Consider the following 23061-nt stretch of genomic DNA (forward strand, 5'->3'; position numbering starts at 1 on the left):
CATCAGACTTTTGTCGAAATGACCACAGCGATTTAACGTGCCTTCCAAAAGAAGGAGAAACTCGTCATAACACAGCTGGTCACTCATCCACGGACCAGCAATCAGTTTACTAAGTAATTCATTCCTAAAAAAAAACCTGCCTGCATGAAAAAACCCTAAAAAAATACTGATGACAGAAACCAGTTGAACAATCACAGTCTATGAACGCTTGCTTATCTAACTAGTAGGTTCCGCAACTCCAAAAAAATATTTCACTATTTAACGTTCCTGCAAGAAAGGGTACTAGTACATAAGTTTGTCTTTATTGAAGTGGTACGTAGGAAAATGACTGGGAACCCCTGTTTTAGAAATTACTCTAACATATTCATTTACCTATCATTACTCTTTTTTCATCATAGGGTAACAAGAATGCCATATCATCCTGGGGCGCCATCTACCACAGATACTGGGAACTGCCTTACAAACATAGCTACATTTATATCCAAATAAATATATTTCACTGGCATAGCGTTTCATTTCACAATCATGTTTATTTTATTTAGATTGTTTGGTTTTCTAATTATTTTTCATTAATTATAGACTCTTTAGATGTTTTTAGTAAGTATCTAAAAATAGATGCTCTTATGTTTTTTGTTTCACAATTATTATTCTTTCTTCGAACATTTTATAAAGCACCATAAAAGTATAGGACTTTCATATGTAGTTCACACTCACAAAACATGAGGTAGAACGCAAAAAAGTTTCTGCCCGAAATCCGTATAGTGGATACTATGGTTAAACCATTTAAACCATTTATTTAGCCACACATACATTCATTGAAAAATAACACATAGAATACAAAAAAAATAAATAGTGTGGCAAGGGGTACATCTGAATTTAGGCTGTGCTGAGCACAGCCCTGATTTTCAGATATATTATAAAGCTGACTTGTCTTATTTGAAACATTCTTGTAGTGTTAGATAGCCCATATATCGAGGAAGGCTATATATTATTTTTATCCGGGTTCGTGCATAAGTTCCCGCGGGAAGCCGATGAAACCTCTGGCAAAAGCTTGAAGCTTAAAACTGCTCAATATATGGACTGTCGTTCTCTCTATTACCTAGCATAAAAGTACTGAACCGTTAAATTAGGTATACAGATAGCCTAGCCAGAGCCCGTGTCAGTGGAAGTGATTCTCCCCTATTATTATTTTATTATTTATTTATTTATTTCTTATTACAGGTACATTATATGTTCTAGAAGGTACAAAGCGTCCAACAAAACTGTATACAACAGTTTGTCTGTTGGATCAGAATTTTTTAAACTATTGACTTAGGTACATTGGTATTAACTATAGCTATTAAGTTTACAAATTAATATGGTAGTAGTATTACTATGTAGATAATTTAATTATTATTTCCTAATATAATATATTGGTAGGTATTATATAATGTTATGTATATAAGTAGTATTAGAAGGTTAATATTAAGTACGTAAGTATGAAAGTCGAAAATTATATAGTAAAATTAGTATAGATATATAGCTTAAGTAAGAAAAGTAGTCGGTAGGTCGGTATTAGTAGTAGTTAGTAGGATATTTAATACAATAAAAAGTTAAGGCAGTGTACTAAGTAGGTATTTTTTTAGATTAAGCTTAAATTTATTTTTCTTTTTTTCGTCCCTGATGTCGTCTGGTAAGCTATTGAGTACATATGGGATACGCTTTTCTAGCGTTCGGTCTCCATAAACGTTATTGACTCTGGGTACTACATATTTACCAGACGACATCGTTCGGGTGTTGTATTTGTTACTGGGGCTTGGGTAAACCATACATACTCTATACTATCCTGAATAATATAAAATGAATTAAAAACATCATACACCTAAAAAAGACCAGCTTACTAATACATCTTTGATTAACTTAAATAACTAGTTTCCCAAAGATGAACAGAAAACATCTCATTTCATTATAATTTAGATAATTGTTATAATTCTTTGAACAATATTCATATGAAATTCTGTTTCTCAGTAATCTAGAAATTATTTTAACCTTCGACATTAAGCATAACTTCGACTTAAATCATTAACTAAAGTATTTCTATTCAACTATGACTAAGCATTGTGTTAATAGCGAAATACAAAGAAAATATAGATATGGGCTACTTATTACTTACTAGCTTCCGCCCGCGGCTTCGCCCGCGTAGAGTTCGGTTATATCGCGTTTCCAAGAGAATTCTTCAAAAACTATCCTGTTCTTTCTCAAGGTCAGCTCTATCTCTGTACCAAATTTTATGAAAAACAGTTCAGTGGTTTAGACGTGAAAGCGTAACAGACAGACAGAGTTACTTTCGCATTTATAATATTAGTAGGGATTTTTTGTGAACAACTGCTACGTGAAATAAGTGAAAAATATTTTTCTAAACTAATATTTCAAAAAGGAATTTCTTTGTGTGTATGTGTACACTAAACCGATTTGAAAAATTCTTTTGTTATGTATGATCTACTACACATCCTTGAATTATACAATAATTAGGCTATATTTTATCCAGGTACGGTTAGTAGTAATTCCACCGGGAAGCTTGTGAAACCGTGGGAAACAACTAGTAACTTGTAAAAGTTACAACGGTACTTGCCTGACCTGGAATCGATCCTGTATCCCCGTACTGAAAAAGCAGGTGCTTTAACCATTAGGCCACCATGAACTTCGTCCATTTGGTTGCAAATATAAGAGAGTCTGACAGATAATCACTTCCAAAAGATATTAAAATACCAAGTATGTATACTATAGTATAATATAGTACCATTCTGCTGCACATGGTTAGACTGGAAGCTAACCCCAACATTTGGGAAAAGGCTGATGACGAATTTGCATCATGTCAAATGTAATATTATAAAAGCCATCCTATATGTACATATTTATACATAAGTATAGGATGGTTATATTGGTTATATAAAACTTTTAACAATTCTTAGATAGTTAATATTCACAAAAAAACCCAAGAAAAAACGAAATTCATCAGAAAGTATATTTCCAAATAATGCTTAACAAAAACTAAGGTCAAGTTATAATTGTAACGTGACAAACATACAGATAAGCTTAATTAACTGAGAGTTATCTCATTAAACTGTATATTTAACTATGGATGCAAACTCGCGAGTTAGTTTGTAGTTATCTTGCGAACCGGGAGCACGTTTTTAGGTAAGATTTTTTTAAAATTATTTATTTTCAGTTAACATATAGGTACCTAATATTAATATGGTTAGCATCAATTGTTATTACAAAAGTCTGTTAAGATCTTAATAATTATTTTCAATTTAGGAAAAATTATTGATTACCGTGTCTTATTAAAAGTAGCCTTGTTAAGGGTGGTAATACAATATCAAATACCTGGTGAAAAGGTTTTTTAAGACATGCTGATTTTTGCGATTTCACGCTCGTCCCGGAGTATTTAACCGTACACGGATATAACCTATATTAATCAAGGATAGTGTCACTTCATGTATTGTGGTACAAATATCATTATCATCCTCCTGCCCTTAACCCAATTTTATTTGTGGTCGGCACATCATGTTTTCTCCTTCTATTCTCTTCTCACAAGTTAAATTTTTTCTGGTCTTTGGGTAATAATACCTACTTATTAGCTTAGATAGATTAGATTAATCATTTGTAAACGATCTTAAGTTTATATGTATATTTAGTGTCATATTTTGCTAAATGGGCTTTCTTGGCATTGAGCAAATTAAACATTCAAAATTTTTGGGTATTATATTTTCTTCACAATGTTTGCCACATCGTGATATTTACATGCAATGTTTCGAACTGACACTTTCATACTTATCGTGCAGGCGCTTTAAAACTATCAGCTACTTCGATAATGAGTCTTTACCATATCAAAGCATTTGGAGCATTAATTCTACTGAAGAACTTAAGGAAAAATATCTCGTTATCATATTCTCAAACTTGCTTCTTCCCACGGTTTCACCCTCGTCTGAGGGAACTGTTTTCCGCACCCGGATAAAGAGTAGATATACGTTATTTATTATAGTATTCTACAAGCTATCCTAGAAAGTTTCATCAAAATCCTATCAGTGTTTGTCTAGTAAAACACAAACTTATTTTAAAATATTAAAATGGGATTATTTATTAATATTGAAGATGTACAGATAACAATAAATAAATACTTAGAACAGAATACGTATGAACATAGATTATTCACTGTTTATATGTCAAAGGTCAGGAACTTTTTACGTAATGTAATATGTATAAAATACTTGGCATGATTCTAATATATATTATGGATATATTATGGCTATATTATGACTATATTATGGAGAACTAGCTGTTTCCCACGGTTCCACTCGCGTCCCAAAAGATTCACTTTTCGCAACGAGATAAAAAATCCTGTCTTTTTCCAGTATCCAGATTATCTGTGTACAATTATTATTCTAATTAGAGATTAATGTAAGGTATTCAACAATCAAAATCGGTCAAAGTCAAAGTTAAATGTCCTTATTAAGAAAAGGCTTTGCAGGCTTTTATGACACATCACACTAGTTGCCCGGTTCCAAAGTTGGTCTGATCTTTCTTGATCTTTACAGAAACGGTATAGGTACACCTAAAATTAGTACATTTTGAAGTACGTGGTAACAAAAAGTATTCATTTTACATGTCACTCCAATTACGAGGTTTTCCAATTTCTTTATATCCATCCATCAACATCGACAGAAAGTTCTCACCGGTGCTATTTTCAAAACTTATTCTCATTTACTTTATCTCTTCTTGTAATTCATTCATCTTAAGATTCTCGTCGCTGCGGCATCCGATAGGTTTATAAACCACATGCAAATAGATGTGCCATTCAGAAAAACTTAGGTACAATCGCGCATTACTAGGAATTTTGTTATCATTTAAAACTTATACATGTTTCTGCTTGACGTTAATATTTTTTCTAGGTCATATCTTACACGTGTAATAACACTTACATACCTAAATATTTGAATGATAGGATTGTTTTAGTTAAAAGTATTACCTATTTTGTATTGTAATCTACAAAAGTTCTAGAGTTCATTTGATAACTGAAACGAAAATGATAAAACAGAGGTAAAGTTTATCATAAATGTTTACAGTGTCATTGTTATGATTTTGATAGTATATGCTTTTATTATAAGTTCTGTTAATTTTGTGGATGCTATCTCTGGAACAGCTGTTCTTATTTCATTACACCACCACACATAGGCTGCACTCTTCCTAATGCTCTCTTTACTTCAGATTAGGTTTAGGCACCTTATCGAATCATCTACGAATCCCAATTAATATTTAACTTGATTCAATAAATAAAGTAGGCAGAGGTAAAACATTATCTGACTAATGTTATCCAAACGGTTTTAGGGTCTCTTACGAACTATATTTCCTAAAGTCTTGGTATTAAATTCACCCTTTCTCAATTCCAGGTCCCAACATGAAGCTGCTTCTATTCTTCACGGCATCTCTCCTAGCGGGATTAGCATACTCCGCTCCAACCTCTAACGATGATGACGAAACTCTGGTAGTGACTGCTGACTTCTTCCCAGAGTCTCTCGCAGTCTACACCGCCGAACACGACATTGTCAAACTCCTCGTCCCATTAAACGCCTTAAACTTCGAAGATGACGCTGATGAGGAAGAGGAATCAAGCTCTGACTCTGACGCCCTCGTTTTCTTCGTCCAAGCTGATAAGAATGAGAACGGAGGACTAGTAGACCAAGGTCTTTTCGTCCTGAAGAATGGACAGGCCACTAAACTGCTGGATCACGGTAGGGATGCCGCTGCAGCCAACGATGATACTAAAACCGCGTACTTTGCTGCCAACGATGGTATCTATGCTTACAACGCCAAGGATAACAAAGCTGAGAAATACGGCACAGTGAGCGATGATCTGATCAGCATTGCCAAAGTTAACGGCAGCGATGTCTTATACGTCTTGACCGCTGACCAAGTTGTATACAAAGTCACAGAGGAAGGTACAAAGAAGGAGAAGTTGAACCAAATTGTCAACGCCAAGGAACTGATCTTGGATTACCAGAACAATTTGTACTACTACACAAATGACAACAAAGTCTACGTTTTGGTTGGTGATGAAGTTAAACAGATCTCTGGTCTCCCTGAAAATGCGTCTAGCGTGAACATTATCAACCCACCTTTCGTTATTGAGAATGGTGTGCCAGTCATCGTTGACAACAAGGCCTACGTTGCTTATGAAAATGGTACCAGTGAGTTGGCCGGTTTTGACTTCCAGATTAAGCCTACCGCTTACGCTATGGAGGCTACCCTCATCCAGTTCTACGCTTATGAGAAGAAGGTTTACGAGTACAACATTCTGACCATCCTGTTCAGCGAACTTTTGTCTGAGCTGAAGAGCTACTTGGAAGACAAGACTGATGACATCCAAGCTATTGCTACTAGGTCCAGGAGTGACTTGCGCGCTTAAATCCTAACTTAAGAACATGTAAATAATAGAAAATTGCGAGGGAACATGAATTAAAGTCAAAGCAGTATATTTTGAAGTGCCAAAACACTAAATGATATTTTTCTTAACAGCCAAATACTAATCATATTTATAACATATCAAATAAAGTAGAAAAATATCTATTAATGTAAAGTAACAAATTACTCCGCCATATTGTTTTAAGTAGGACCACTGTTATAACACCATATACGAGCTTAATGCTTGAAATAAAAGAAATATAACTTTTGTTTAGTATTATTTTTATTTATGTTATTCAGTTAGATTTACTTGCTTACAATTATAATCTCTCTCTCTCTCTCGCTCTTGACATAATATAACATTTTACAGCTTCCATTCATCATGTTTCCCTTTTATTAATAACCATCAGTTTCTCACGGTTTGAAAACCATTTTTTGGGTGTCTCATCATGTCTCCAGTTTCTTTCAATTTAGTACACAATCCCTAGGCATTTTCTTAATGAATGTCTCTCTGTTTTTTTAATCTCGTAGACTAAACTGACATTACTAGTATTGTCAGTTTATTGCAAATACGTTAATAAAATCAAGAATCGTTTTTTTACAATAAGTCATCCTGAAATAATGGGCTTATCCTTGATGATTACGCATAGTTTTGCGTGGTCAGATATCCCTGGCAGTTTGTAGCACGTCGTACAGCCGTGTGTACTTACGTGAATTTCAAATATAAAACTTTGAATGAATATTAAATTCGTCTATAGATAAAACGATTCAACGAACCGGTATCATAAGTACAATACTGCACCAAAGAGCTAGCAACATTATTTGGAAGTTTGACATTTTGCAAGTGTCAATTTAGTCTACGAGATTAAAAAACAGACTATAGTTAAGAATTCACTACTTCGTATTTCCATACAAAAACTGCTTTACTGTTGGTCTTTGCGCCACTACCTACGTTTTGACAGTTTCCTGCTCCATCTATTATCATTAACCTATCAAACGTAGGGAAAATAAAACAAGATCTTACAAAAGTACGAGTATTTAATAATTATTATGCACCTTTAACGTTAATATTATACCTAATTTAATGCAACTTAAATCAGTGCAATAATGCATTGACAATAATAATCATACAATTAAGTTAGCTTCTTAATAGATATTTCATCTTACGAAAGCGAATGAGCCCTTTCATGAAGCCATCTATAATTTGTCAGTAACACTCCATTAGGTAAAGCTATAAAATTGACACTCTTATGGTGAGCTTGATCACAAGGAACATTATTACCATCCTATCCTTCTCTAGCAAATCCAAAAATAGAATCTTTAGCCGTTTCAATGATCGACATAATAATCTTCGTCACATCTTTAGGCCATTCTGCAGCTACACCAAACATTGATCTGATTAAAACTTCCATTACATTGAATTCGTAAATTTTGCCGTTTAAAGCTGCAACCAGATACAAAGCAGCATCGACACTGAAAGCTGATGGTCTCTCCTTTATAACCAGGTCCTTTTTCTCATATGTTCCATTTGAATACAAAATATATAGCACGCCATCTCCGAAAAACGGTATACAGTTCTCCATAATGAAAGCCGGCCTCAATAATTTTATGTCTTTAAAATCTTCTATTACACTTGCTGTCAAACTTAGTACGTTACCATCTGACTTAATAATATGTGGCATACGGTCTCCACAGGATACATAGTAAATGTTATTAGAAGTGTCCAGAACAAATTCTAGCGCACAACCAATGCCCTGCATTCTAGTTTTTACAGTTCCATTCTTTTCAATTTTGTAGACTTTATGTTCGGAATTTAAGATGTAAATAGCATCTGTACCATTTGCTTTTTGGAGTTGTATTATATCGTCTCTGAATGGCCCGAATTTCTTTGCTGAAAGTGTGTCTGGGTGGTACTTGTATAAGCCATCTTTAGCTCCAAAATAAATGGCTTTTTCGAAGCTGTAATCTGCTGTAGAATCTCTTCCACCTTCAAGAATTTCGTATGCTGCAAATCCTTCGAGGACGTATATACAGCTGCCTCCTTCTGACTTAGGGTCTGACACAGTGAAGAATATTGATGGGATGTCAGACGATTCTGCTTGAAGGTACTTCTGGCCATCAGCTGGTACTAATAGCTTGGTGATGTTGAATGGTGATGAGAAGATGATCTGTTCGTCTCTGAACATGGTTGTGTTCTTTGGCGTGTATTTCACGAATTTTGTTGTAGCACATAATGTTATGAAGAATGTTGTGAGGTATATCGACCGCATTTTTTAATCTGTGAACAAATAAAACGAACATATTAGTAAGTAGTTCATTATGCTGAACTTTAAGGGATACGCAAAGTCATTTCTTCAGATTATATGACATCCTTCCGTACTCAAACGTAGCGTAACGCTAACTGAATTAATATTGGAAAACCCTCAGCTTCTCTCTACATCACTAGGTTACTTTTCAAAATGAAGCGCTACCTACGCATAAGAATGTTGATTTAAATCTGTGTGTCTGTTTGTTCACTACAGATTCATAGTTATAGCACAAATCCTACAGTTTTCAAAAATAAATAGAGTGACTTTTAAAGAACATTAAGCTTTATAAAAACACACCTACACAGCGGTTTCAAGTACAGCTATAGTTATAACAGATAGATATAATTAGACCATCAGACACCCCGGAAAAGTGTACTAAAATCACGCCTTTACCAAAATACAGCCTAGACCGAAATACCAGAAATTCTGGAGTGTTCCTCACGATCATCAGTAGACCCTGACCGACCCTGGCATACATGTAACATACCCCAGTTTCACCTCGCATGACGGTGTTATACAACGAATGCACGCGATTGATCGACGGACCGTGGACGAAATTTGTGTCAGTTTCCATTGTATACATGTGTCAGGGAATTTTAGAAGGGAAATAACGGAAATGGTCATACTATAGAAATAGTTATATTTTGACCATTTCATAAAAAATCATCTTCATTTTTCTTTGTGCCGGCCCACGATAAAGGATGATCGATTTTAAGTAAGAGAAAAATAGAACACACTGATAGCACTATTGCAACGGCCACGTAGGTACATACAAAATGTCAGTCAGAAAATCCTAGTAAAGAACGTCCTACAACTACTGCTGTTCTACAAAAAGGCTGACTTGGACGGGCAGCCATATCATCATCTCATCATCTACCTAGCCTTTCCAAAACAAGGAATTACAGCATATGGTATATCAACATTCGATTGTCTTTAGGTCCTAACTATCGTCCGAGAGTCAACCGACAGTTTAGTCCTTACTCTGTTGAGGGTGGCGATTTTAAATACCTCTAAAAAGACCTAATGAAGCATTTAAAAATTAAAATACCTTACAACCATGACATTTAATGATTTACATCGAACATAAAAATAATTAACTCTAGAGTTCTGAAGGGACGTAGAATCAATACGTTTCAATGTGGTATCAATGGAAACAGACCACAAACTTCCTTCCGCAACTAGATATATAGCACTTAACTGAAGAATAGTAAACATTTACTAATACAACACAAACAAACAAACAGACAGACAAAATAAAATAATATTAAAAAAAATTAAATTATAAATTTAAAAAAAGCCCCGACCCAAAAAAAGTACGCAATAATTATGACAAAAGGTTAAAAACGCTAAACCCTATAAAAAGCAAAAAAATAACTTTTAACACTACGTAAACTAAATTTTGTTGTGTCGGGGGACCGCTCTAATTCATTACTTTAGATACGTGTTTTTTTTTTAAACGAATGTTGTAATTAGGTAGGTATCATTTGATTTATGTAAGTATTTATGAAGGTAAAAAGCGGTCCCCCGACACGTCAAAATTTAGTTTACGTAGTGTTAAAAGTTATTTTTGCTTTTATAGGGTTTAGCGTTTTAACCTTTTGTCATAATTATTGCGTACTTTTTGGGTCGGGGCTTTTTTTAAATTTATAATTTAATTTTATTTCATGCTTTTTAAAGGAGCTCCTTAATTTTTCCTTCTTTCATTTAATTTATTTTATCTTAAGATGGGGTCGCTATTTGCGATCTCGGCCAAAGGAAGCTGTTTAACAATCCTCATGACAAACTGCCTCTGGGAGAATTGCACAGATTGAGAAACAATAAAGATTCACCTTTGGACATTCTAGATTTTCAGCAAAAATATAAATCGGTTTATCCGTTTAATTCCGGCATTCCAGGGTTTCATCCGCCACATCCCATTTCCAGCATCAGGTTCTCGTCAATCAGAAACATGAAGAGAACTCGTCAAGACAAATTCAACGAGCCCAAACTCGATGGGTTTACTAAAAGGCAGTTCAGGGTTACGTCTCCTACCTTCGTGCCCTAACAGCAGACCAGCTCAGTGGTTCCAAAAGACATTAGTGTTTCAAATTTCAGATCCCACATATACGTGCAAGTAAACTGAGCGTGTAACATTCCTATCACATCTAGCAAACGAGCTGATGACCTTGAAGACCTGAACCGATTTCCACCAAACATAGCTAAGAACACTCCCGACTGACATACCTTTTAAACAAAAAAAACCGCATTACAATCGGATCATCCGTTTGGGAGCTACGATGCCACATACACACACACACACACACACACACAGACACGTCAAACTTATAACACCCCGTCGTTTTTGCGTCGGGGGTTAAAAAGAAAAATTTTGAAAAAAAAACGTCTTATAGTTTTGGTAATTATTAATTTCTTTTCTAATTATTTTAGTGATAAAGTGATATTTTAGTTTTGTTTTCTTTTTATGCGAAGAAAAGTGTTTTTTTTATAAGTGAAAGTTTGTGCTGTTCGTTAATATGCATTTAATGTGGGTTATAATTACATCATATTCAGTGTCTGTTTTTCATCATTTTTGACAGTTACTTAGATATAGAAATTGTCTGATTACGACCAAAAGTAAAAAATGCAGGACGAAAATCTTTAAATATTGTAATTTTTTCTGTTAAAAAGTTTTTGAGAAACATTTGAATTTAAATAACTTTCGCATGTAGAAAAATTTAACAGATCCATACAAAATACTTAGGTACAGGTACCTACATTATTTGCGCTAATTATAAGACAAGAGCATTTTACATTTACATTTGAATTTTTCACTAAAGAAAAATGATGGAATCGTCACAGAAAACGGGCAAGCATTAATATTATTTCGTTAAGACAATAACAAAGTTATTAATTAGGTAACTTCACGGTCTAAATACTCATTCAAATATGGGACAAAAGGCATGGTTTCATTGTAACTCTACCTACAATTATGTTCCTTTGTACGGATACCACAATACATGGAGAATTACTTAGTGGGTTATATCTGTTAACGTTTTTAAAAAAGAGCTCAGTTAATTTGTGTTCCTGTTAGCATAAACTTCTATACAAGTTACTAGTCGTTTTCCCGCGGTATCACCCGCGTAACGTGGGAACTATTGCCCGTACCAGAATAAAATATAGCATACTCGCAGATAATCTAGCTTTCTATTGGTGAAAGATTTAAAAAATCGGTTCCATAGTTTTCAGTTTATCCATTAGACAAAAAAAAGAATTTCTCTGTATTTAGTAAAGATAGTGTGTACATTTTAATAGTGATTCTAGTAAAATAGGAAGTGATACGTCTATGCACGGAGGAAGGAAAGATACCGGAGATGCTATAAGGAAGGTAGGTCAGGCGCCTTCTTGTAGGTCACGGTAACGTACGGTAGGCGTGATGTGTGTCAAAACTGTCAGTTACTAGAACTAACGAGGCTTTCTGGCTCCTTGTCGAATCAAGACTAAACCGTCAATCTGGGTTTATGTGAGATTGGTAAAATTTTAATAGCTGGCGAATTAAGTTTTTTCATTTACAAAATATAGTGTACTAGCTTTTCCCGGCATTTTCACACTGCGGCCCGTGGAAATTACTTCCCATACCTGGATAAAATACAGCCTGTGCCACCCGGGGATAGTGAAGCTTCCCAACAGTAAACGATTTAAAGTCAATTCAGTAGTTTCGGAGCCTTAAGTTAAAACAAACAAACGAGTGACTCGTTTTTATAACATTAGTATAGAAGTTTGGATTATACACCGCTGAAACAGCAAGTCAGTCAATGAACACGAAACTAGTGAAAAATGTTCAAATCGCGTTTATTAGGTAAACACGTTATGAAATGTTCATTACATAAGATCGTGTCGTGTTTCTGCTAACAAAATATGTACGTTAACTATTTTTTTTACGTCGGTAATTAAATATTAACTGTATGTACCTAAATAACTTTGCAATTTTTTTTCAGTTCTATTATTCAATTATTTTTAACTAACTTTTTTACGTGGAGTTCCCACGGATCGTGGGTGAAAGATCCGTGGGAACCACTGCCCGTACCGGGACAACCAACCAAACCAGTGAAAAGTTTATTTACCAGTGAAATAATTTTTCAAATCAATTTAACCGTTTCGGAGCCTTTAGGGCACAAACAAACAAAAAATGTTTCCTCTTTATTTTTATTTTTGTTTAGATTAGCCGATTTCCAAATTTTTGCCCTCTTTCTGAGGGAACTACATAGCAACCGAGATAAAAAAGAAAGCCTTTTTACAAATGGGCTATCTAACACAGATATATTATTCAAATCGGCCCAAAAGTTCCTAAGATTAGCGCGTTCAAGCAAACAAACAAATTCTTAACTTAAATAATTAGAACATATAGTAGATATTGTAATTAACAAATTATTTATTTAGCAAAGTTCATTAAACCAGGAAATAACAATAGATTTGTGTCAGTAATTCGTACAGGTCCAATGACCTTATAAAGGGTCATTCACCCTCAGTGTAGGACACCAGATAAAGTTAGCTGTGATATGAATATTGTTATTAATTTATATTAAACTATGCAAGTTAAAGTTGGCAGTAAGTGATCCGATTTCTCGTAAACAAGTTGTGAATTAAGTTAATAAGTTTCAATTTGTAGGTAAGTAGTATTATCGTGATATAGTAACCGAAGACATTTTTTATTATATATTTAGGTACTGTAGCGATATAATTACTATAAAGACATTTAAAATCTTCCAAAGTAGTTGAAAACGTAAAAATAATTTTATTTATTTATTTATTTACAAATTTTTGTACACACACATAATAAAGAAAGATGACAGGAAAGAAAGAATTTACAAAGGTAATGCTTATTTCTAAAGAAATCTCTTCCAGCATACCTGCGAAAGGAAAAGGAATAAAAATTTTCAATTAGTTAAGTCAAAATAAAATACTTCATTTTATATTACTAATTTTGAATTAAACACAAAAATACGTTCGACTAAATATGGTGTCTAAAAAACACCTGTTTCCCGAACCAACTTCTAGACATTTTCATAGAAGGAATGTTAATAATCTAATCTATCTGTGGAATTATATATTAACTACTGACGACCGTACTCAATAACAAACCGAATGATAATACCTAAGAATATTTTTTCTACCTATCAAGAATATCGTGATTTTTTTATTGAACTATTTCCCTTTCTTGTTTAAAGTCGGTTTTTTAAAGTATATAAATTACGTTTTTTTTCGACATCTTAATTACTGAAGCAAAAGTGACCCCAGATATATTTATACAACGCAAGGTTAATTTTGATAGCTGAGGAATGAATCGTTATTACATACAGGCTATGTTTTTGTAAACAAATGTATATGATATTGATAATAATATGCTTGGCCTAGCACTGACTATGTAGCAGAATTTAAATAAATATTATAAAGAACTTTACAACGATAAAATGTCTTCTGGTAATCTTGAAATCATGCAAGAAAAGAATCTATTGTTATAATTCCAATAAGATAGAGTTAAACCCATTCACACAATAACTATCAATTTCATAAGCTTCTTGGAGAAGATACCTATTAGAACTGGTAATGAATGATTTCCCATTCATCTAAAGATCAAACAATGCATTCAAAACTAAACCCTATTGTTTAAACGTTACAGATCAAAATGCTGCTTCTCCTGTTCCTGGCGGTATTAGGACCAGTTTACTCCGAGAAATGCTCCCACATATACGATGGAATGGCATATGAGAGATCAGCTATCCTCACAATCAAAGGATTGCCCACGAATCTAGTATACAATCCTATCAACAATGATCTTCATTTCACTCTTATAGATATAGACAGCTTACAAAACGATAATGTGCAGACGAAGATGGAACAATATATACTTAGAAATAATCAACCAATCAAAATTGACAACGTAAATGGTCAAGCTGCTGCCGTTGACGCGAAAAACAAAAGAGTGTATATAGCAAGTGATGATGGACTCAATTTCCTTAATGCTAGCGATAAAGCACAGTTCTTAAGCCTCAAAGATGAAGACATAGTACAACTATTCAAACCACGCCACAGTGATGACTTGTACGCAGTACTTTTCCCTGAAAACGAGGTATTTGTGATCGACGTAGAGAAAAACGAGAAAAGAAAAGTCGAGAATGTTCCATGTGCTTTCATTTTAGCTGTTGATGATAGGAGCAATATTTATTATGAATGTGATTCTAAATATGTTAAAGTTATGCTCAAAGGCTTTCAAGAACCTATAGAGTTTGTTGGAATACCTAAAAATGCTGCGAGAGCGGTGGCCGTTGATTATATAAATAGGGTAATTTTAGCTACAAATGATGGCCTATACTGGTTGAAATCTGATAATATTATTCCAACGAAACTGATGGATTTAGATTATGTTCCTTCAGGAATAGCGTTTGATGAAGATAATGTGTATGTTTCGACTAACGGTATTATCTATAAGTACAGTACTAGCGAATGTGAGACTGAAGAAAATTAAATATTATGGAAGTTGTTGTTAAGTTTTTATCGTGACTTTCATTTCTATCACCTTTACATTTTCACTTACAACAATGTCAGTATTTTTAAAACCTAGATATGGAGCGACTGCCTATCTGACCTCTTTAATTCTTGCAACTCGATTCCCCTTGGCTGGTTGTCAGACTGTCTGGTCTCCAACTACCATTCTCCCAACTTGCTGTCTACTAACGGAGAAAATATGAACGAAATTTCTCACTCTATCAACATTTACATTTGGACATGATAACAAGAAACTGATTCATTCAATAAGAATATTATTTTGTAGTAAGAAATAAAAGTCAGACACAACTAGCAGGGTTCCAAAAAGTGGATCCCAGGGAGAAGAGACGGCAAGAAACGCCTTGGCGACTTTTCAAAAATAATATTTACACGGAATCAGTTACCATTGTAAATCTATCAATAATTTTATAACACCAAAGAACGATTTGTAATGCTGTGGTTGGACTATCCTAAGCTCCCATATCCAGAAACACACTTTACAAATACGAATCTGCGGTAGTAACTACATGGTAAGACTTGATAAGTTAGTAAGACCTGTTACTTGATTATGTGTGACTAGATATGCCTGCCATTACTGAAGACCCTATAACTAGACTAATTCACGACCACTTGACGACTCAAAACAAATCAAAGCTACATCAACCTAATAGCAATTTCTAATCCAAGACCGACAATACTTTGATCAAGAAACCAAGGACCATAAAAAGTAATAAAGATTAAAAAGAAACAACTTACATATTTTGAGAACTTCGCAGTACTGATCCTTTCAAAGGGCTGGGAACTAATGGCTAGGTATCTAGCACATCATAGAAATATTTTTTCCAATCAATGATGAGAGATCCTTCGAGTCATGATTACACAGATTACATCACTATTAGACAAGCGACGTCTATGTACAGGGTGTTCCATGAAAACTGATGTAACAATGATAAAACAATGTCTCCTAAGGCAATACTTGGCACCGTCGATCCGTCAAAGGGTGGCCCACTATATCATCTTTAGCAGTCACTTCTCCGTCTTGCCATCAATCCCATTAACTGAGTGAAGGAAAACCTCTTTTAAAGTACGATATCGCCAATCCATCGTGAGTAAGATTGGTGGCTAGTGCTCACTCCTTCTCTGTATGAGAAGAGGCCTGTGCCCTGCAGTGGGACAATTAAAAAAGCTGATGATGACGATGATGATGAGAGAGAATTTCTAGGCCTGCACTTTAATGATAGACCTGTAGACCAAAACCCAACAGCCTATATAACTTATTCAGAATATAAACAGGCACCATGTTTACATACACTGAACGCTCATGACACAATGGCAGATGTTTTATAAAGTGTTCAAAGTCTTTCACGCCACCACCATTTCATAACAAACCAGCAGAGAAGACGGACGGACAGGTATTTATTACATTATTAATAATTTTATTTAAAGTGTAAACCGTGTTTCGGAGGGCACGAAAAACTATAGGTCCCGGCTGTCATTTTAGAAGCCAGTGAGTACAAAGTTTTGGATTCAGTGGTATATCCAATCAGTTATCCAATATTGGTCGGCGAAGCTACTGAATAATTTTGAAAAAATTGACATTCTAAGTGAGAAAAAATAGAAGTGATCGCACTTGAGATTAATTTTTGGGTGCAAAAAAGGGGTGGAGGAAAGGCTTAGACAAAATAAATCTAAGCCTAGAGGTAGAACAAATTCATTCTTTAGGTAGGAGCATTTGAGTATTCTTATCCTATCAAATTATTTCAATGTAAAACATCTCTTTCGTTGTTTCTCTGAAAGAATTTGAATCATATATACAACGGCTGAAAATCTCTTTTCACTACTAATATTATACGTTTTGTTCATAGATGAATGATCTTTGTCTGTGTTCTGTAAATAATCATTTCCTTTTCTATGCATTTCTTTTCTATATTTTGTTGTTATATTTTTGTTATCATGGTCATATCTTCTATCTATTCTTTTGTGTCAAAAACAGTTTTGTGTAAGTACCTTATTGGCTGCGCCTGACTTCAAAGATTTTTGGTCTGGATAACCACAATTGACATATCAGAGTGTCAAAGTTTGGAGGCTCTTATGAAACCTCACTAGTTCCAAAAAGTTGGTCTTATGGAGAAGATCCGGCAAGGCAAAAAATACCTTAATATCCTTCTTTTTAAAAAACAAGATATGTATTTGAATCAAAGAGGACAGTAGAGCAAAGAATTGAATCACACTTGTCATGTTTTGGTATTGACTAAGAATGATATGGATATCCATTCATAGCTCGGCAATTGTTCATCAATTGTTTTTACATTCCTTTGCCAATGATATCATTCAATTCAGTTTTCAACATGTCTACTTACTTTACTACTTTTAAAACTATTGCCTAAGGTCATCGTTTTCTTTAAATTTTTGATACCATTTTCAACGTCTTAGTTATTCCCAACTATATTTGAAGTACCTACAAATTCTATACTTCTAAATATTTTAACAATGAATTGGCAATCTGTGGACCCAACTTCCCTTGACTTCATCTTTATCATTTGCATCGCCTTTGACTGGAACTTGGGAACCAATTTTGTTGTGAAAACAACCTCCACAATCGTTTAACTTGTCTTACACTCTAAAGAGTCGATAGGTGTCATTCAGGGTTAGGGTTTCTTCTTTTTTCTCATTTTAAGAGAATATGTACGAGAAGACTTACATTCTCTGAGACTACTCTTGGCCCACTAACCTACACGATTCTCAAACACATTCTGTAACAATAAGTGCCATTGTATGAACTATGTAGGTGTATTGATACTTCTAGAGCTAATATAATAACTGTTATGACAATCTACAACCATTGTTTCACAAGTCGGTCATTGTGACAATATTAACCATTTATTTTGCCTATCATTATTTAAACATTCATTCTATTTCCTATGTATTTATTTCACATACTTGATATTTATAAAACTGCATCCTGTAGTTTAAGTTTTATGTTCACCAAATATGAACAGCGATACAATATTTTATCATCATTGATTTGCAGTTTTATCACCGCCCTGTGTATTGTTTTACCGATGCCAAACATTGGTACTAGTCAACATGCCGAAATCGTTTATGTGTCTAATGTAAGCCTTATTTTGTCCACAGATACCACAAACGTTTGTCATGAACCTGACCTTACAATGAGCCTGACACAAATCTTCCCAGTCATCATCGCCTTACTGCTCAATGGATTTAACACGGAAAAATGTGAGAGAATCAAAATAGGCAACGAATTCTACAAGCGACAGTTAATAGCCACCATCGATGGGTACCCCACGGGCATGGTCATAGACCCTAGAACAGACCACATATTCTTCATCCTGCACAAACGGAATTACACTAAAGGAATACATTTGCTCAAGCATGGATCTCTGGGCATCAAAGAATTGCCAGTCTCCGACGAATTATCAGGACAATGCGTTGCCATAGATACCACTAACAATATCATATACATAGGAACTAATCAAGGGTTAGTAACGTACGATTATTCAAGAACAGAAATCACTGCAGAAAGACCGATAGGTGATGATGACGTTAGAAGTATCTTTATTGATAAAACTGACAATCAAATGTATATAGCGACAGGATCGAACCATGAAATATTTCGATTTATGAATGGGTCTGCAGCTGTCAAAAGATACGAGAAGATTCCTAAAGCTTACAGCTTTATTTTGGACAGCAAAGGAAACGCCTTCTATGAATACATCGATGGAAGATTGTATTTCTTCTCAGTAGACTTATATGAACCTATACAATATAAAGGTTTTACAAGAGAATTGAAATACATACTACAGTTAAACAATAATGATGAAGCCATAGTTGCTGTGAAAGGGTCGTTATTTAGGCTCTTTACAAAAAGCATACTGCCAGTGAAAATAGGTCAGTTAGGATTCAAAATCACAGGTTTAGCTTTTGACCAAAAGAACAATATAATTATTGGTACCAAAGGAAAGATTTATAGGTATAAACCGATCGATACGAATGACCCCTGCCCCGCTGATGATTATTTTCTGTCTAGCATATAAACAATTCTTGATGAACATTGCAAAACAGATTTAGTTGCTCGGAGATTTTCAAGAAAAACTCTTGATAATAGAATTCGCAAACAAAATAATGTAAACGTGAAATTATGAATGACGAGAAGTATATTTTGCTTTGATTTCAATGACAAGTGTGTTTCATTTTGTAATTAACTTCCCAATTTTCAATTTTTACTATATTTGAGTCAGTATTTTAATACGTTTGAGCAACTAAATTTGTTTCTACGTCGATATTAGAAAAGTAACATTGATGAAGTATGGAAAAACATAATTATATTACGAATGCGGTATCGAGTGAATATCTTTTTTACTGAATGCATTGGTTTACCGGTATTTGCGGTTTTAATTGATTTGATAAACGTTTCCTAGGTGTAAAAACCGTATCTACGGATGTAGGTAATATAGTCGGTTTTTTGTAGTCATAGTTTTTGGACCATTTTTTTTTTTGCTATAATTTTGTATGCTTAGAAATATTTCTTTGGATTTTGTGAATTCTAGAGGGTGCTACAATTTTTAGTTTATTTTTTTTGGTACAAGTTAAGTTTTTTTTTTATACTTTTATTTTTTGTTTATGTAAATCGAAGCGTTGCTTTATAATTTTCGAAGCTTTTTTAAAAAACGATTCTGCTTATAAAAATCAAAAAAATAGGTAGCATGGTGTGAATGAATGCTTTTTCTAATCAATGTCACTTTTCTAATTATAATGTTCAAAAGGACAGCGAGAGTTACCTTGGATTTTGCGTTTTTTCTAGATTAGAAAAACTGAAAGTATTGTTAGGTATTTTGTATTATTATTTACTACCTGTAGTTATTTTGCCTATCACCCTAGTTTTTAGGTAGGTACATTATTACCTACAATTTGCAGTTTTTAGTTAAAATATGGGTAAAATTTACCCCACCTGCACTTGTGAAAATGCCAAAAACAATAGGTACTATTTAATTAGGTAATAATTACTTCGGAATTACTTTTATTGTGTTATATCGTTTTTAGTACGATATTTTTTATTTAAAATTGTTATTTTGTAAAGTCCACCGAATAAATGCTTATTTTCTTATAAATCACAACTGCATTTTATTTTAAAAAATAATACTATAAATATAAAACAATAAATATACTAATTTACAATTTTCCGTGCAATAAAAACTGTTTATTTACGTCAGCGCCCTCTATCGTAAACGCACTGAAGTAATCAATAAAGGTTTCTGACTACAAAATCTAGATGGCGCTGCATTACACTCTTTTCAATAATTAATCGTAAATACATAGAGCACCAAGTTGCTGTAATATTATGTACCACAGAATAACTAGTTTACATTAAAAATAAACTGTAGCGAAGTAAATATAAGACATGGACGAGTGAAATTCGTAGGCAAATGTAAGAAAATACTACTTGAAAATTATCTTATTTTAGTATTTTGATCAAAATATTTTTTTTTTTAGACCATTCCGAAAAACAAACATTTCTTTCTTATAATAATGTTCACAAAATAATTTGCAAAAAGATTTGGGCTCGTCCGGGATTTGAACCCGGGACCTCTCGCACCCTAAGCGAAAATCATACCCCTAGACCAACGAGCCGGTGAGAGAAATGTTGAAATTTCTCATATGATGCTGCTTAAACAAATGAATACTTTAAACGTCATTGAATGGGCTCCACATATACTTCTTTAAAAACCGACTTTAACATTGAAGAAATAAGGTTCGCAATCCAGGTGCGGTTCGAAACATCATTTGTGGGCTACATAAAGGGTTTATTACACTTGACTAAATTCAGTCGTCTAAATGATTCAGTCACTAAATTCAGTCAAATGTAATCGCATTTAGGAAGGTAGGTTTCATTAAATAATTTAGAAACCTAATTAGACATACCTAATTAGACGACTGAATTTAGTCAAATGTAATAAGCCCTTAACTCGTGAATTGATGTGTCTATTCATAAAGTTATTTTTAATTTGACTTTACCTACATGTTGATCTCCTAAACAGTTATAAACTGCTGATTCTTGCAATATTTTGAACGACTTGCATTTTTTATTTATTTGGTAATTAAAATATTATACTTACGTTCTTGTAGTAATTTTTTTTTTTTGTGTGGGTAGTTAGATAAGCAGCACAACAAAAAATAGCTCCTCAGTATTATTTTATTTAATAATATATTAAACAGTTATTTTATTGTGCAAATGCACTAAAACACTGCACAAGCCTTAGATGCACTCAGTTCTACATTGAATTTCAAAATCACATCTACTTCTCTTCACTTCAACATGGACCTTTACACCAAACTGACAAGCTGCATGGAAGAACTGTCCAACACTTTCACTGCGAGAATGGCGACTTATGAGGAAGAGCTGAAGAATGTTGGCAGCACTGAAGCCTCACATAAGAGTATTGCCAGCCTGTCCCGTGATTACACAGAGTTTAAGTGTCTCGTCTGGAAGACGATGAGTGCCCTTAAAATGCAGGTTGAATTGCTGACACTGGGCTTCGATCGACATGAGATGGCTTCTCGAAGGCAGGTTCTTCTTCTGCATGGTCTTCCGGAGCAGAAGGACGAGGATACTGTGTCCAGGGCTGTCACAGTTTTAACGGATAAAATGAAGCTGGGCACTGTTTCTTCTTCGGATATTGCATCGTGTCATCGTTTGGGAGCAGATGGTGGCAAGACAAGGCCTCTGTTGATCCGGTTCCAGAGCTACAGCCTGCGCAGCGAAGTGTGGCGGAGCAAGACAGCACTGAAGGGCTCCGGGCTGGTTGTCTCAGAGTTCCTAACCAAAGCCAGACACGATACGTTCGTTGCTGCTCGAAAGCATTTTGGGGTTAAGGAGTGCTGGACATCGGAGGGCAAGATTGTGATTCTGCTTCCAAATAAATCACGGCGGAAGATTGAATGCTTGGCGGAATTGCAGCAACTGGTGGTACAATTTCCGACTGCTACCGTGGCTAGTGAACCAGTTCCGAGCACACGATCAACAACCGGCAAAACTCCATCGGGGATGAAACCGAAGCGGCACGCAAAATAATTAGTAATGTGTTTTCTTTTTCTTTTATTTCTAAGTCGGTCACTCAGTTATTTTGTTATTGTTGTGTTAGTTTGACTTTGACATAACTTCATAACCTGTACTTGAGACTCGTTCGGAAACATTTTATTAAGTAGATATGTGTCTTTTGATCTTTTAAGTTAACTGGCGAGTGCATCGAGATTTTGAGATAGCAGGTAACTGTTATTGAATATTTTAGTATCTTATTTGTTTGTTATATATTTTTATACAAATATTTATATATTTTCTTATATATTTATATATCATGTTAGATCATTGTGATGATAGTTTTGTTTCTTGCTCGTCGTCTTGTGCATCTGATGAGAGTTTCGCTAGTGCATTCAGTGATACGGTACATCTTCGCGATCAGCTCTTTACTACCTTTTCACCATATAGTAAGTTTTTTAATACGGTCCACATAAATGCCCAAAGCATTCCTGCTCATCATGCGGACCTGTTAACCTCTTTTGACTCCAGCCTTGTCCATGCCATCCTTGTCTCAGAATCATTTCTCAAACCAGCACTCCCTTCCACTCAATACTCCTTGCCCGGCTACAAGCTTGTGCGTAATGATAGAACTGGCAAGGGAGGCGGAGGGGTAGCCATTTACCTACGTGGCGACATGCCATATAAAATTGTTGATAAGTCTCCGAGTGATTATTCCAAATCTGCTGAACATTT

General features: G+C 34.4%; 5 protein-coding genes and 1 non-coding gene across 6 annotated transcripts in view; 4 read left to right on the top strand and 2 right to left on the bottom strand.

Annotated features, from left to right (window-relative positions):
- LOC126056877 (neural cell adhesion molecule 1) overlaps positions 1-23061 on the top strand; it is a 293596-nt gene that overhangs the window by 224986 nt on the left and 45549 nt on the right. The window lies entirely within an intron of this gene.
- LOC110378285 (uncharacterized) lies at positions 3042-6530 on the top strand. The gene is made up of 2 exons (XM_021337479.3): positions 3042-3177; positions 5430-6530. The coding sequence occupies exon 2, from the start codon at positions 5438-5440 to the stop codon at positions 6443-6445; it is 1008 nt and encodes a 335-aa protein (XP_021193154.3). The 5' UTR covers positions 3042-3177; positions 5430-5437; the 3' UTR covers positions 6446-6530.
- On the bottom strand, positions 7593-8746 carry LOC126056885 (uncharacterized). The gene has a single exon (XM_049851540.2). The coding sequence runs from the start codon at positions 8709-8711 to the stop codon at positions 7728-7730; it is 984 nt and encodes a 327-aa protein (XP_049707497.2). The 5' UTR covers positions 8712-8746; the 3' UTR covers positions 7593-7727.
- Positions 13240-15281, top strand: LOC110378292 (uncharacterized). The gene is made up of 2 exons (XM_021337487.3): positions 13240-13395; positions 14407-15281. The coding sequence occupies exon 2, from the start codon at positions 14413-14415 to the stop codon at positions 15250-15252; it is 840 nt and encodes a 279-aa protein (XP_021193162.3). The 5' UTR covers positions 13240-13395; positions 14407-14412; the 3' UTR covers positions 15253-15281.
- On the top strand, positions 16364-20404 carry LOC126056887 (uncharacterized). The gene is made up of 2 exons (XM_049851543.2): positions 16364-16684; positions 18408-20404. The coding sequence occupies exon 2, from the start codon at positions 18443-18445 to the stop codon at positions 19325-19327; it is 885 nt and encodes a 294-aa protein (XP_049707500.1). The 5' UTR covers positions 16364-16684; positions 18408-18442; the 3' UTR covers positions 19328-20404.
- Positions 20850-20921, bottom strand: Trnap-agg (transfer RNA proline (anticodon AGG)). The gene has a single exon. It is a non-coding gene; the product is annotated as a tRNA-Pro (tRNA).

This window comes from Helicoverpa armigera, chromosome 28, assembly GCF_030705265.1.
Source record: "Helicoverpa armigera isolate CAAS_96S chromosome 28, ASM3070526v1, whole genome shotgun sequence".
NCBI lineage: Eukaryota > Metazoa > Arthropoda > Insecta > Lepidoptera > Noctuidae > Helicoverpa > Helicoverpa armigera.

Excerpts from the sequence above, each read along its gene's own strand:
- LOC126056885 (XM_049851540.2), bottom strand. The coding sequence starts at position 8,711 with ATGCGGTCGATATACCTCACAACATTCTTCATAACATTATGTGCTACA.
- LOC110378285 (XM_021337479.3), top strand. The coding sequence starts at position 5,438 with ATGAAGCTGCTTCTATTCTTCACGGCATCTCTCCTAGCGGGATTAGCA.
- LOC110378292 (XM_021337487.3), top strand. The coding sequence starts at position 14,413 with ATGCTGCTTCTCCTGTTCCTGGCGGTATTAGGACCAGTTTACTCCGAG.
- LOC126056887 (XM_049851543.2), top strand. The coding sequence starts at position 18,443 with ATGAGCCTGACACAAATCTTCCCAGTCATCATCGCCTTACTGCTCAAT.